Genomic DNA, 15,917 nt, shown 5'->3' on the forward strand with positions numbered 1-15,917 from the left:
TGTCGGCCATTTTGGATGCAGTGTAAGAAGTGGTTTGCCAGTCAATCAAATGACTTATCACTAGAAAGCCCAGGATGTCCTCTGAACAATACAACAGGACTTGACAGAGTAGCTAAAAAAATTCAAAGAACATTGATGAAAACGCAATGTACACTACAGAGGACACAAGTCAGTGGGCGGGGTCTCAGGAGGATATATTAATGCAGTGCTTCTTGCATGGTCTGATACCCACTTCATATCTCAGCCAGGCAGTGAAGGTCTCAGTTTTTTTAAAGAAATCTTCTTTAAAAACTCTAAAGAGATTTTAAACATGGTGATTCTGTATGGGATGACAATTAACCGAAAGCCCTGGGTCTGGCTGACTGAAATTAAAAGCCTGTGTGCATATACCCCATTGTGTGTACTGAAACATGTGTGGGTCTGCAGCTGGATATTATTGATAGAAACTGCAGTCAAACAAAGAGTATATTGAACGGTTTCACCTAAATGTAGCTGCAGCATGTATTTCTGATGAGCCTGAGTTACATGGAGGTCAATAGCTGCTGGTTACAACATTGTTTAAAACACAATGTTTAGAAACCCTGTTTAGAAACCCCTTGAGGGTGAGTAAATGTTGAGTGAATTTACTTTTTTTGGGATAAACTATCGCATGAAGACTGTCTGAAATCTGTCTTATGTTTGTTGACTGCATCGTCTCCAACACAGATTCAAACCAAAGCCGGAAATGCCTCTCAAGACAAAAACTTGCTTTACAAAAATAAGGTAGGCTACAGGCTATGTGGAAATACCAGTTTTCCTGACTGAGCGTGAGACTGAAGTGTGTTTTGTGCTTTTATTTTGCTGCAGAGAATGAAAGATCAGGAGGTTTACCTCATCATTAAGCTCCTGACCGCTGGGCTGGTGGACGCAGACCCAAACACCCTGCACCACATTAAAGAATACAGAGACCTGAGAGGAAGCTCAACCTGAGGGAGGAAATGACAGCAGGATGATTATCTGAGAGGGAAACCCGAGAGCGGGGGTTTACCTTTATTTAAGAGGAAGGGGGAAGTCCTTGGAATGACCACAAAATGTTTTACTAAGAACATCTGGATCTGTTCTGAAAGACTCCAGTGAAATGAATAGAAAAGACTGATAATTATTCATCGATTCTCAAGATCAACAGATATTTTCTGGAGTTAGTTGAAATGATCCACTGTGAACACTCATCACATCCAGTGGGCATTCAAACACTCCTGCACTCATTCAGTTTAATGGTCAGCTAAAGAAAGAGAGAGATCGTTAAATTGTATATCACAGAAATTAAAGTACAAAATCAGTCACTGGGGCGGTACCTTACCAAAAAGAAACCTACTTACGTTTTTATTCCTAACACGTACTTAAAGGGAAATAGCAATACCTAAAAAAAGTATAAATGTGTAACAGTGTACCTCATAGTATACCTTAAAGGTACAAAAGAGTACGCTAAAGTTGACTTTAAGTTACTTTTATTCAATCAACAAGATTTGTTTTGACTGCAAATGGCACAGGCTTCTCCCAAATGATAGTAGGGCAATGTACATGAGGCATCACTGTGGGAAAAAAAAATATTTACATTTGAACAAAAACTTTGTCAGAATTTGAATAATAATGTATGAATAATTTCGGGCTTGACTGTAAATATATGAATATATTTATAATATAAAATGTAAAGAGAAGAAAAAAACTGTAAGGAAAAAAGATCAGTAATTTATATATATATAAATATACAGTTGAAGTTAGAGTTATTGGCCACCCTGTTTATTCTTGTCCCCAATTTCTGTTTAACAGAGAGCAGATTTTTTTTTCAACACATTTCTAAACATAATAGTTTTAATAACTGATTGCTAATAACTGATTTATTTTATCTTTGCTATGATGACAGTACATAATTTACTAGATATTTTCGAGACACTTTTTAAAGTGACATTTAAAGGCTTAACTAGGCTAATTAGGTTAACTAGACAGGTTAGAGTAATTAGGCAAGTTATTGTATAACGATGGTTTGTTCTGTAGACTATCGGAAATAAAATTGCTTAAGGGGGCTAATAGTTTTAACCTTAAATGGTTTTTAAAAAACCAAAAACTGCTTTTGTTCAAGCCAAAATAAAACAAATAAGACTTTCTCCAGAAGAAAAAATATTATCACAGTTTCTTTGCTCTGTTAAGCATCATTTGGGAAATATTTAAAAAAGAAAAACTAAATTCAAAGGGGGCTAATAATTCTGACATCAACTATATAAATAAATAAATAAATAAATAAATACATGGAAAAACATCCCATCTCCATTTAGCTTTACATTTTTATGTACAAATTAATACTTTTAATATTTTTAAATATATTAACACAACTTTCTGAACTTTAAAAAAATACAACTTGAAAATAGTTGAAATGTTTTTACTTTGTTTCCTCATTCACACAGACTCTTTGCCGAGTCTTGTTTTTCCCTGTGAAGCATTACAAAGCATTTTCCCTTGTTTGTCCTGCCATGTTTTTATCCTTGGCTTGCTTACTGTTATTGTTGTTTTGCCTTTCTAATTCTGTGTCTAATAAATGTTTAGATAACATTTGTCTCTGCTTTAGTTTTATTTTTTTATCAATTGAACTATGTTAGTTTGGTTTGATAATGTATTATTTAGTACTAATTTCCAAACAAGTTTTTTTGTTCACTCAGCTTAAGACATTTAGGTCAGTGCAGCTGATGTCTTCAACATGTTTTTCAGCATAATAGTTTTTTTTGTTCACTTAACTTTCCATTTCAGTTCTGCAGACAATAAAAAATTCAGTTGGCACAACTTAAAAAGTTTTGTTAAAGAGTAGTCAGAAAACTAATAATCTTTTGTTAGCTTAATGTGTTTTGTATTACTGACAAATAATTATGGGTCAGTGCAGCTGATGTTTTCAAAAGTTGAGTGAACAAGAAAAAGCAAAAGGTAATAAGGATTGTGTTTCATTCATTTATTTATTTATTGTCGTTGTTGTTTATTCATTTATTTTCTTTTCGGCTTAGTCCCTTTATTAATCTGGGGTTGCCACAGTGGAATGAACCGCCATCTTATCCAGCACATGTTTTACGCAGCAGATGCCCTTCCAGCTGCAACCCATCACTGGGAAACATCCATACACACTCATTCACACATATACTTTTTGCTTAACATTTTTACAGTGTGACAAATAGTAAAACCTTGTGGACTGAAGGATTCTGGCAAAGTATGAAAAATGTAAAATGGCAGGTAATCAGTAATTTGGGGGTATTTTAATGTTGTCAACCGTTGGGGGTTAACAATTTAACAAATATAACAATAGTGTTATAATAAATTACTTTTAAGTGCGAGTCTTCTGTAAATCATGGTAAAAAAATGTACAATAGACATTATTAGCAGAAAAATATGAAACAGATTAAAAAGATAACACGTTTTGATGGTATTAAATAAGTACGTTTTATTATCAATTATAAAGATGCACAATGTAGATTTACAATAGCAGAAGTGAAATGGTTTCTGAAAAGAATATACAAAAAAGGTGTATAAATAACATGTTTTATATATATATATATATACATATATATATATATATATATATATATATATATATATATATATATATATATATATATATATATATATATTGATGTTTGCTGTTTGTTCAAACTACTTTTTTAAAATCAGCTGAAACAACACAATTCTTGAGTTGTTTTTGGAACAACTTAAAAATTATAAAGATAAATTAATTCCTATTCCTGTTGTCCCAACACATATCGATTGTGTGTGACCCAGCATTTTTTACAGTGTTTAAAATGCATTTTTCAGATCACCTGAAACTGGTTCACATCAGATATTCACATCAGACATTCACCTGAAGACACTTACAGTAAAACAGATGTCAAGTTTGTTGTCTAAAGCACTTCCGTCTGACTCATCGTGAGCTTGTAAATTTCAGATGTTTTTTCCCTGTGAGAGTAAAAGGAAATAAAAATAGGTCATTTTTGGCATCAGGAAGCATTTATATAAAGCAGATTCTCAGATTTGTCAAAAGATACACATTATTTTGATTATTATGAAAATAAGACTCACCCCAAACCTTATAGTTCAAGGCTTTTCCCAATAAAAACAGCAGTGATACAACAAGCATGTTAAGGAAGAAGAAGATGGCCAATCCTGAGTGGCTGAAGAGCCCCAGTAAAGGATAAACCCAGATTCCCACAGTACAATACACCCAGATCACCCTGAAGCAGAAGAAAGGTGCAATACTTTACTAAAGCGCTCTGAAATTTTTCATTCGTTGAGTATAAATCAGAATTTTGCTGAGACATTTTTTATTATATATATATATATATATATATATATATATATATATATATATATATATATATATATATATATATATATATATATATATATATATATATATATATGGAGCGGAGTTGGCCACAATGATAGAGGTTTAAGTCCAGAACAGTTTCAGAAAACGGGTAAGACAAAAACAGAAGTTTTTTTCTTGATTGCTTTTTAAAACGGCTGGTTGGGTTTAGGGAAGTGGGTGCTTGGGTCAATCTGTGCTTTTAAAATACTGTCGGTTAGGTTTAAGGGAAGGAGAAGGGTGGTTCAGTCAGTCAGTCTGAGAAAAGCAGGCGCGAATAGCACTCGCAAGAGAAATTTGAGATATGAAAAAACGTACACAGCGGCCTCTGGTGGATTCACGAAAACAAAAACTGCAAAAAAGAACATACCTCCTAGGATGTATTTGGCGCTCTCCAGAATTGTATATAGGGGTACAGTTTCAGAATGAGCCTGGGTTGTATTTATGGGTACGTGAAGATATTTATGTTCTCCTTTAAACCTAAATTTATCAAATGAATTGAACTTTACATTATTCCTGGTCAATGGTCTTTGTTCTTTTATTTTGTAGAATAGAAGATGAGTCTCTAGGCTCCTCATTAAACCTAAAGGTGTCATATTTAATTTAATTTATTATTATTATTATTGTTACAGGTCTAGCATGTATTGTGGAGCCATATCAGGTTTAGAGTTTGTAACACTTTGATCAAAAAACTATGGCAAAATCTGGTTACACTTGGCTTTACGTTGACATATTTAAAGTGTAATTCCTTTGACAATGGAGTAATATTAATTAAGTGCATGTGCTTACTATATGGTTGAGGTAAGAATGCGGGTTAAAGGTTTAGGGTTAGCTATAAGTAATTATGCATAATTCATACTTAAGACATGTTTAACCATCACCTTCAATGAAAGTGTTAACAAAAATTTAATATTTTCTTTTTTTTTATCTCAAGGACCACTGAACTCAAAATCCTTGATGAACTGATAATAAGCTTGTGCAAAATTATGTCTAATCTCAATTAAGCATAAACACACTAGTAATAATTATTAATTTACCATAAAATAAGGGCACATTAGATGTTTTTTTATATCCATAAAAAACTTAATACTAACAATGCATAGGCTTTATTCAAGTCTTACTTATTGTACAGCAAATGCTCTTCTTATAAGTATTTTTGATTTTGCAAACATTATGATATTTAAGTGTAGCCATTATATTTCAGGTATTCATCATCTATTAAATTAACTGAACATTATGAACTTTTAATGTATAGAACAATATCTTTGCTTAATTACTGTTGTTTTTTCCAGCTGAAGTAGTTTTGTTTGTGGTTTGTAGTATTTAACTAACTGTCTCGGGAGAGAACCCTGAGCCCAGCTTGGTCAATAAGCATATAAAGAGGGTGAAATATATAAAGTGAGGAAAAGGAGGAGATGGGGTGGAAGCAGGGATTCTTCTAAAACTTCGGTCTATTTAATGTATGCTTGCTTCAATCTCATTGGATTATCACTGAATATGGATGAGAATTCAGCCGTGCTCAATCATATCATGTGCTCCTCTCGAAATTATTTTATAAAACTTTACAATGTTTAGGGCATGAAAACGTGGATTTTCTGTTGTAGAATAATATATATGCGCATCACCAGTTGTGAATCAGTCATTAGATGCAGAACTCAAGCTTTTATAACTAGTAGGTTTTTACATGTTTTGAGAGGTTAGATGTTTTTGTCATTAATAATACTGTCCTTCAATGTGAATTGGGTAAAACAAAGAATTAATTCACTCTATTTTGGCATGTCCTCCTCAGGTTCTTGTTAAATTGTCCCCTTTTAAGCTCCTTATAAAACTTTCCAAATTCAATGAAAAGGCTCTTCTAGCATGGCAACTTGTTTTGTTCAGAGTTTCTTCTCTCAGAGTGAAAATATGGAAAAATAAAATGTTTTCAGCAAAAATAAAAAGATTATTTGTGATATGCTAGATTCAGAAGTGAATGCATATTTTCATTATGATTTTATGGGAGGATTTCTAATAGAAAATATTAACTGGAAAAAGGAAAAGCTCTTACTCAAAATAAATAATGTATCACTTCTGATTTTAGCTTGCAGTGTTCATTTAAACGGTAATTTATATTTATTTCTCCTCTAAATGATCTGATTTAATATTTCCTTTGTGACATCTGTGTCCATTACTTTATCATTGTAATTTATCAACTAACCCAAAACCTAACCCTCATCCTATCCCTTACTATAGAGTAGCAAGTAATTAATTAATATTACTCAGCAGTTAAATAAATAGTTGCTCTGCAATAAGGACACCTTAAAATAAACTTTATAACAGGGAATTTTTATCAGGAAAATCATGAACCAACATTAACAACATTCTGACTTTAAGCCACTATAAAGACAGCCAACAAATAAACTGTTTTAAAACTTATAAAATTGTACAAATCTTTTTCAATGTTTATTCATTCATTCATTTTCTTTTCGGCTAAGTAACTTTATTAGTCTGGGGTCACCACAGCGGAATGAACCGCCAACTTATCCAGCACGTTTTTATGCAGTGGATGCCCTTCCAGCCACAACCCATCTCTGGGAAACATCCACACACACTCATTCACAAAAACACACCCATACACTGCGTGAAGTTTCTCACGAGCTCAGGACTCTCTTGCGGGACAGCATGCCAAACACGCTCCATAATCAATCATCAGCTAAGGGCGAACTCTTGAAGGACAATTTAGCCTACCCAATTCACCTGAATTGCATGTCTTTGGACTGTGGGGGAAACCGGAGCACTTGGAGGAAACCCACGTGAATGCAAGGAGAACATGCAAACTCCACACAGAAACGCTAACTGAGCCGAGGCTCAACCCATCGACCCAGCAACCTTCTTGATGTGAGACGACAGCACTACCTACTGCGCCACTGTGTCGCCCTCTTTTCAAATGTATTGTATTAAATTAATATATATGTATGTTTAGATTTTGTATGTTTTATTTTTCCACAACTTCTTACATTAAAATAAATTGTAAAAAAAAAAAAATTTATTAAAATATAAATATATATAATTAATTTAAATGTACCTATTGTGCAAAATTAGTTACATTGTTTTTGTGGTCTGTTCACAAAACAATTATAACGAATAAAAACTATTGTTAATGATTACTGTTGTTCTATGTAACTGTATTGTATTTAATTTATATAAATGTTTTAAATTTGCATGTGGCGACACAGTGGCACAGTGGGTATCGCTGTAGCCTCACAGCAAGAAGGTCGCTGGTTCGAGCCCCGGCTGTCATGGTCCTGACCTGACAGTCTTGTCTGTCCTGTCAGTGTTTAATGTTTGCTTGTTTGTCCTGTGCATATTTACATTGCTTAGTCTTAACTTGTGTTGGCCATGTGGTCCTCTTGTCTTTCCTCCTTGCTTTCAGTTACCCCGCCCTCTTATTTATTTACCTTGTTATCCTGATAGTTTTCACCTGTCTCTCGTGTGCTTTGTTCTATATAATGCGCTGTGTGTTCTCATTTCTTTGCTGGTTCGTTCCATGTGAGCTTGTCTTGTATCCTTGCCTTGCATCTGTACTAAGCTTTTGGTCTTGCCTGTTCTAGATCGCTTGTCTATTTATTGTTTGTTTGTAGCTATTACTTTCTTTCATTTTTTTCTAGTGTTTACTTAATTTTGTGTTCTAATCTTTATTTTACTTTTACCCTTAGAGACATTGTTCCGTTTTTCTGTCAGTCCTAGTCTTCTTAGTAGATAATTATTAGTAGTTGTTCGTTTGTTTAATTACTCTTTAAGATTCTAGAAGTCTTTATTTCAGTTTTGCTTTATCAGATTGCTAAAGTCTGTCTTTCTGTCTACTAGTATTTAGATTTTATTTTATTTCAGTTTTAGTTTATCTTATTTTATATTATCACTGTCTGTTTGTTGTCCTGTCTTGTGTCTTATAATTTTACAGTGTCCTGACCTCCCTGGTCTGACAGTCTGGAGTTTAGGTGGCCTGCTCCAGGATCTAGATCTGGTTTTGACCACTGTTGCTCCTACTCCTGGCTGGCTGTTCATTTTAGTAGTATCTTGTCTTTACCACTGGCTTCCTTGTCTTGTTGCTCCTACCGTTTGGACCTTATCATCCCCCTGTGTGTCTACTTGTGCCTTATTCTGTCAATAAACCCCTTTGTATTGTTCATTGCTGCAACTGGGTCTGTTTTCTTGCAATCAAACGTGACACCGGCTGGGTCAGTAAGCATTTCTGTGTAAAGTTTGCATGCTCTCCCCGTGTTTGCATGCGGTTTCCTCTGGGTGCTCCGGTTTCCCCCACAGTCCAAATGAGTAGAATAAAAAGGTGAGTTTGGTAAGCTAAATTTTCAGTAGTGTATGTGTGTATGTTCTGGTCCTCCAGGTTGGGGGTTGAGCATTGGGTTAACAAATCACCCCCCACATAAAAACTAGATGTTGTGAAACACAAACATGGTGGGGCTAAATAACAACGTTAATCTAAAATGGCCCTGTGAGTAAGTAAGAAGACTATATTTCTTTTTTTTTACCTGTCTCCTGAATTTTTCTTACATTAAAACAAATTGTATAAATACATTATATGTGTGTTTTTGTATTACTTTCATACAATTTATTGCTCAAGAATTAGTTGCATTGTTTTTGTGGTCTGTTCACAAAACAATAATGAATAATAATTATTATTTATTTAAATCATTCAATACAAGAATAACTAGCTCAGTCATATATAGACACTACAAAGACTACAGCGGAGCACAAATCATACTCACCATCCTAAATAAGCGAGACCAACCACTCCTAAAGCCGCTAAACCATTTTTAGTTTTGGGGAAGACATGAGGCTCCAGCAGGATCTCACCAAACAAGATTGGCAGAACAACTGTGTGCTGTGAATCAAACATGTACAATGTGACTGGTTTTGCATACAGATCCCCAAAAATCCATCTCTTTGATCATTTAATTGACATAAAAAAAACTACCATGTATAGAGTACAAACCATAGCATGATTCAGCCATGGAGGGAAGAAGTTGTCTATTGAAGCAGGATAGACCAGCTGTCGGTCATATGCGAAAATCAGCCAAAACAGCAGAACTACAAACTTAAGACAAATAAAAAAAACCCAACAACAACTCAATTATTAAGATATGGAGTATTTACAATGTCAAACATTTATTGCAATCATTTGTTATTTAAAGACTGAAGACGACACGATATTCATCAATTCTTTAAAATTATGTTATTACCAGTAATAACCTGTAGATGGCGTAATATCATTATTTAAAAACGCCATTGCCCTTTAACCCATTCTGTTGAAACTAAACATTGTGCAACACATAGGCACGTATCAGTGAGTAATGAATGCAATTTTAGCAGGTTCTCATTCTTTTAATTCATGACATTGTTATTATATATATTTTCAATTGCATCAATTTCACATTATTTTATTCTGTTCTCCCGCAAAACACTTTGTAGGCTTGCACACACTGGAACTACACATATTCTTACAATTTAGTTCATTTTGGTTACTTCTAATTTCGATCAATTTATTTAAATTTCTACTGATGATTTTTATTTCTACTGACCCTGTTTCTTTCTTTTTCTTTGCATACAGTGTTGCACCCATGCACAATTATATCATTATGTATATAATTATAATAATGATAATAATAAATACAAATATTATCTATCTATCTATCTATCTATCTATCTATCTATCTATCTATCTATCTATCTATATATATATATATATATATATATATATATATATATAGGGTTGTTAAAGTTATTAAAATGCTAAATATTGAAATCGAATTTTTACTGAAATGTTCATTTTGAAATCCAGGATGGTAACCCACGTTAAACCTATTTTAGGGTGTTTGAAAGATATTCAAGAACATGCCACATATACATGCCACTCCTGTCACCTAAGAACAGGGAACTGAGACAACAATTCGCACAGGCTCACCAAAATTACACAACAGAAGATTGGAAAACGTTGTCAGGTCTGATGAGTCTCGATTTCTGCTGCGACATTTGGATGGTAGAGTCAAAATTTAGCGTCAACAACATGAAAGCATGGATCCATCCTGCCTTGTATCAGCGGTTCAGGCTGGTGATGGTGGTGTAATGGTGTGGGGGATATTTTCTTGGTACACTTTGGGCCCATTAGTAAAAATTGAGCATCGTGTCAACAACACAGCCTACCTAAGTATTGTTGCTGACCATGTCCATCCCTTTATGACCACAGCGTACCCATCTCCTGATGGGTCCTTCCAGCTATATAACTCTGCATGTTACAGAGTGCGAATCATCTCAGACGGGTTTCTTGAACATGACAATGAGTTCACTGTAATCAAATGGCGTCCACAGTCATCAGATCTCAATCCAATAGAGCACATTTGGGATGTGGTGGAACGGGAGATTCGCATCATGGATGTGCAGCTGACAAATCTGCAGCAACTGTGTGATGCTATCATGTCAATATGGACCAAAATCTCTGAGGAATATTTCCAGTACCTTGCCACGAAAGATTAAGGCTGAAGGCAAAAGAGTGTCCAAGCCGGTATTAGAAAGGTGTACCTAATAAAGTGGCCGGTGAGTGTATATGGTTATTAAAATTATTATAATGCTTTTCACACTAAATCAAAAATAACTTAGAACACTATTAAAATGTATATGATCAATTAGTCATGACAACATATGTTTTTAGTTCATTGTAACTTATTAAACTAAGTTAATCATGTTCCAACCTCATTTTAAAAGCTAAGCAAACCGTTTAAGTCAGTTTAAGACAATATAAGTTCAATAGACTCATAAAGTTAATTTGATTCAGCTTAAAAACTTAATTTAAAATCTATTTTCAGAGTGTTTGAAAGATTTTCAAGAGCATGCCACATGTACAATGTAGGAAAGTTAAATCCTCAAAGGAATAATGATCCTCAACACACTTGAGATTCATCACTTGTACAGACACATAAACTTAAAATGTCACAACCTCACCATAAATGACCTCAAAATCAAATCAAATAAAAATCAATCAATTAAATACAGAACAATCAATTAATTACAGTAAATACCCACACTCACCATTCCCACTGGAAACACAAAGACCGAAAAGAGCAAGTCCTTGCAGAGGCAGAGAAGAGACATCTTTGAGCCTTTCCCCACAGGCTGAAGGTCATTCACAGACGCCAGTCCAAAAAACACCATCTGTAAGACCTGACAAACCACAGTTTACAAAGCAAGTCTTTTTCAGCACGAAAACAGAACAAAAACATGGATAGCATCTTACTAGGTTTAAAAACGTGAGGTATTTCCAGGGTCCGCCGTAAACAAAAATCCCAGAAGGCAGATCTGAAACATCCTTCGCATAAATACACTGAATTATAAAGGCATACCAGCTGAAAGCAGCTATGTGGCAAAATGTCTTCATTACACCAGCCATGCTTGCAGTCAAAGTCTGTTGCTGAAATACCAGTTTCATTATTGAGATCTGCACTGTTATATCTGCTGTGGGAGACTTTGGGACAAGCCAGTGGAACTAATGCTGATTTAAGAAAAAAGAAAAGCTTATATTGAGAGATTAGCCTAAACTGACGAGTGAATTTGACATGCCATTACAAAAGTACAAATCCACACAAAGAGCTCTGTGTTTTTTCAAGTGACGTCACATATACATCATTTTGTAACACAGGATTACATATCACGGACTAAAAAAAGTGTGTTCTGTAATTTGGTTTGGCGAAGATGAATTTAGGCTTAACTGCATAATTCACATTTTTTGCAGCACGAGCTAATTAAAGATCACGTCACATAGTTAGGTAAGCACACTCAAAAGCACGTAACTACGTAAAGGAAAGCAACCATTATAAGAATAATTGACTTAAAGATAACACTTCTGTCATGATTTAGTGTGTTTGAACTATTTTTTTTCCACATACAATAAAAAGCAACAGGTTGCATAATAAAACTGGTCCCAAGTAGTTTTGATGAAATAAAAATAAACTATTTTGTCTTTAAACACAAACAAATAAACAAAAACTTTTATCTTTATTCATTTTTGGAATGGAGTAATTAATGACAGGTTTTTGTTATATACACTACCTGACAAAAGTCTTGTCGTTGATCCCAGTTGTAAGAGCAACAAATAATAACTTGACTTCTAGTTGATTATTTGGAAAAGAGGCAGAAGGTAGAATTTTACGATGAATCATCTGTTGAGCTGCTTCTAAATAATCAAATACTGCTGAAGATCTAAAGGAACCTGAAGATTTTGACAGAAATCAGTCAAGTTTGGTGAAGAAAAAAATCATGGTTTGGGGTTACATTCAGTATTGAGGGTGTGCGAGAGATCTGCAGAGTGGATGGCAACATCAACAGCCTGGGGTATCAAGACATTTGTGCTGCCCATTACATTACAAACCACAGGAGAGGGCAAATTTTTCATCAGGATAGCGCTCCTTCTCATACTTCTGCCTCCACATCAAAGTTCCTGAAAGGAAAGAAGGTCAAGGTGCTCCAGAATTGGCCAGTCTAGTCACTATAGACATGAACATTATTGAGCATGTCTGGGGTAAGATGAAGAGGGAGGCATTGAAGATGAATCCTAAGAATCTTGATGAACTCTGGGAGTCCTGCAAGGATGACTTTATTAATCAGTTATTTCAGCGATGTATAGATGCAGTCCTCCAAGCTCATGGGAGTCATACAAAATATTAATTCTTTTTCAACTGCAGTATGACTTTATATTCTATACAGTACATTATTTATGTTAAGTGACAAGACTTTTGTCTAAGCAAAGCCAGACCTTACTGTCCTAATTAAATAATTAAGAATCGAGGCATAATCATATTTTATTTTGTAAAATAAGTGTGATCTAGAGGCCTTTGCTTTTCATATGAGCCACTTCTGATATCAAATGATCAACTAGAAGTCAAGTTATTTAGGCGAGGCAGTGGCGCAGTAGGTAGTGCTGTCGCCTCACAGCAAGAAGGTCGCTGGTTCGAAACTCGACTCAGTTGGCGTTTCTGTGTGGAGTTTGCATGTTCTCCCTGCCTTCGCGTGGGTTTCCTCCGGGTGCTCCAATTTCCCCCACATTCCAAAGACATGTGGTACAGGTGAATTGGGTAGGCTAAATTGTCCGTAGTGTATGAGTCTGTGTGTGTGTGGATGTTTCCCAGAGACGGGTTGCAGCTGGAAGGGCATCCACTGCGTAAAAAAATTTGCTGAATAAGTTGGCGGTTCATTCCGCTGTGGCGACCCTGGATTAATAAAGGGACTAAGCCGAGGAGAAAATGAATGAATGAAGTCAAGTTATTTGTTGATCCTAAAACTTGGATAGGAGACAAGATTTGTCAGGCAATGTAAATATCCATAATGATACCATTTAAAATAAGTACACATTTTAAACAGGTTTCTCACAGTAAATCTCTTTCCCATAACACACAATGCAGATTTTGATATTTTAAACTTGTTCTTTCAGTTTTATTTTCGTGTCAGTGTAACAGACCTCGTATTACTTTAACATGATTTAGATTTACAATCTTTAGAAAATGGATGGCAACATGTAACAGGCATTTCAACACAGGTAAATAATGGGAACCATCAACAGATGTGGTCTCACTATATTAACTATTGTTTAACAACTTTACATTGCACAATTTTAAATAAATCAACATCAGTACATCATCCCACTATTCACAATATTGCACATTTCATTCAACACAGCAAAAACAAAATCCCCAAAAAGGTATTTTTTGCTACACATTCTATTGCATGTACATATGTAAATATACTGTGTGTGTGTGTGTGTGTGTGTATATATATATATATATATATATATATATATATATATATATATATATATATATATATATATATATAACAATCTACTGATGGATAAACATCTAGAGGAACGTTCTTTCCTGTTTTCTGCATTTGTGATTGATTCATTTCCCTTTCCTTGTCCAAAGCTTCCTCTAGTCATACTTGGTTTGTTCCATATTTTCTGCTGTTCTCTCATTGCTTTAAGTTGACTACACAAAAAAAAAAAAAAAAAAAAGTGTGCCCAGATCTGATCTGCTATTATGATCTGCTTTAAAAATATTACAAACACTTGGGCAAAAAATAATTACATTTAATAATTATATTACATTTTATAATATAATTACATTTTAATAATAAAAAGTAAAATTTTTAGAGATATGTTTCTATTGTAGCTATATTGACACTGAAGAAATAACTTGTTAGCATGCTGGAACATTATATGGTCTTCAAGAATTCCAAAACAATTTACTCCTTGCAGTTTCACATATTCACCACCGGTCCACATTGCTCCAACATAGGCTCATTCTGAAAACATAGCCCTATATATGTTCCTGGAGATCGGCAGAGCTACATATGGCTGCATTTTATCTTTATTACAAATGGTACAGGGAGGTATTATACTGTTCCTTGTCTCGCTTACCAGCTGACCGCTTATCTCCGTATGAACGGCTTTCCCTTTGTTACCAGTTTGTCCAGTAGCTCGACATGTATGGACTTGAGACGCAGATCAGAGTTGACCGTGAAAAACGGGGTTCGAATTCGGTAAAGAACGGTTCCAGAAAACAGGTAAGACAAAAACAAAAGCTAAAAAATCAAATAAACAAGTAAATAACAGGGTGAGAATCTTAAAATGTGTAAAAATCAGGTGAGAGCTTTCCTTGTTCTGGACTGCTTTTTTAAACACCGCGGTTAAAACTTTGGTTGGGTTTAGGGTAGGGGAAGAATGGGTCAGTCGATCAGACATTCAGTCAGTGAATAGTCAGTCGACAGCGGCCTCTAGTGGATTTATGTGAGAACAGCAGGCGTAAATAGCACTGATCTGAATAGCAAATTTAAAATGTGAAAAAGCATACACAGCGACCTCTGGTGGATTCGCGAAAACAAAAACTGCAAAAAATGTAGCTCCTGGGACGTATTTCGCTCTCTCCAGAATTGTATAGTGGGGTGCGTAACCAGAATGAGCCTGGGTTGCATTGCTCACATGCTTTGTAACCAGCAAGTTCACTTTTTAGTTACTGTACCTCTTTGTTTGGTAAACAACACTTTTTTTACCATATATCTACCAACTCCCAATTTCTGGACAGATATCCTGATAATTACGAAAGATTCAGAAATGTGTTTCACAGCTATATACATACACAATAAGTAATATCCTGCCCGATCGAAAGCTTATTCCATCTGGTAAGGGTTGTGTTCCTGTTTCTTTTGGCACACAGTTCATCTGCTTAGCCTTGTAAGTCTTTCAGGGATTTTCACTATCTCAGCATAGGCAGCACTCTTTGTATAATCAGACATTATGAGACACTTTATCCCAAGCTTGTGCAGGTTCATAGTTATGAGGTAAGATTGGAGGAAAGAGCAAAATTAGGAAATATTGTTTCCTTTTTACAGTCTACTCCTGCAGTCACTTTTCCAAAAAGTTAAATTCATGAAGCCTGTGAAAACATCAAATTCAAACAATTAACCTACTTGAAACAAAGTACATGCACCCTTACACAAT

General features: G+C 34.7%; 2 protein-coding genes and 2 long non-coding RNA genes across 8 annotated transcripts in view; 1 reads left to right on the forward strand and 3 right to left on the reverse strand.

Annotated features, from left to right (window-relative positions):
- Nucleotides 1-1,516, reverse strand: part of LOC141377059 (uncharacterized) — a 2,405-nt gene extending 889 nt beyond the window's left edge. The window contains exon 1 of the long non-coding RNA XR_012388917.1: nucleotides 1-1,516. This exon is cut by the window's left edge and continues 422 nt beyond it. This is a non-coding gene — a long non-coding RNA (uncharacterized lncRNA).
- Nucleotides 1-1,591, forward strand: part of si:dkey-221j11.3 — a 6,449-nt gene extending 4,858 nt beyond the window's left edge. The window contains exons 3-4 of the long non-coding RNA NR_137197.1: nucleotides 706-762; nucleotides 847-1,591. This is a non-coding gene — a long non-coding RNA (si:dkey-221j11.3). The remainder of the gene's footprint in view (nucleotides 1-705; nucleotides 763-846) is intronic.
- A 2,118-nt stretch (nucleotides 1,592-3,709) lies between these two features.
- LOC100537455 (androgen-dependent TFPI-regulating protein) lies at nucleotides 3,710-11,826 on the reverse strand. The gene is made up of 6 exons (XM_021480894.3): nucleotides 11,664-11,826; nucleotides 11,459-11,590; nucleotides 9,369-9,470; nucleotides 9,142-9,257; nucleotides 4,093-4,244; nucleotides 3,710-3,969 (listed from the first exon to the last, which is right to left on the reverse strand). The coding sequence occupies exons 1-6, from the start codon at nucleotides 11,814-11,816 to the stop codon at nucleotides 3,935-3,937; spliced, it is 690 nt and encodes a 229-aa protein (XP_021336569.2). The 5' UTR covers nucleotides 11,817-11,826; the 3' UTR covers nucleotides 3,710-3,934.
- A 2,665-nt stretch (nucleotides 11,827-14,491) lies between these two features.
- Nucleotides 14,492-15,917, reverse strand: part of fam83ha (family with sequence similarity 83 member Ha) — a 39,033-nt gene continuing 37,607 nt past the window's right edge. For all 5 annotated transcript variants that reach the window (XM_073920282.1, XM_073920280.1, XM_073920279.1 and 2 more), the window contains one exon: nucleotides 14,492-15,852. In XM_073920282.1, the coding sequence (XP_073776383.1) occupies nucleotides 15,844-15,852 (9 nt within the window). In that variant the 3' untranslated portion in view covers nucleotides 14,492-15,843. The remainder of the gene's footprint in view (nucleotides 15,853-15,917) is intronic.

This window comes from Danio rerio, chromosome 13 (genome assembly GCF_049306965.1).
Source record: "Danio rerio strain Tuebingen ecotype United States chromosome 13, GRCz12tu, whole genome shotgun sequence".
NCBI lineage: Eukaryota > Metazoa > Chordata > Actinopteri > Cypriniformes > Danionidae > Danio > Danio rerio.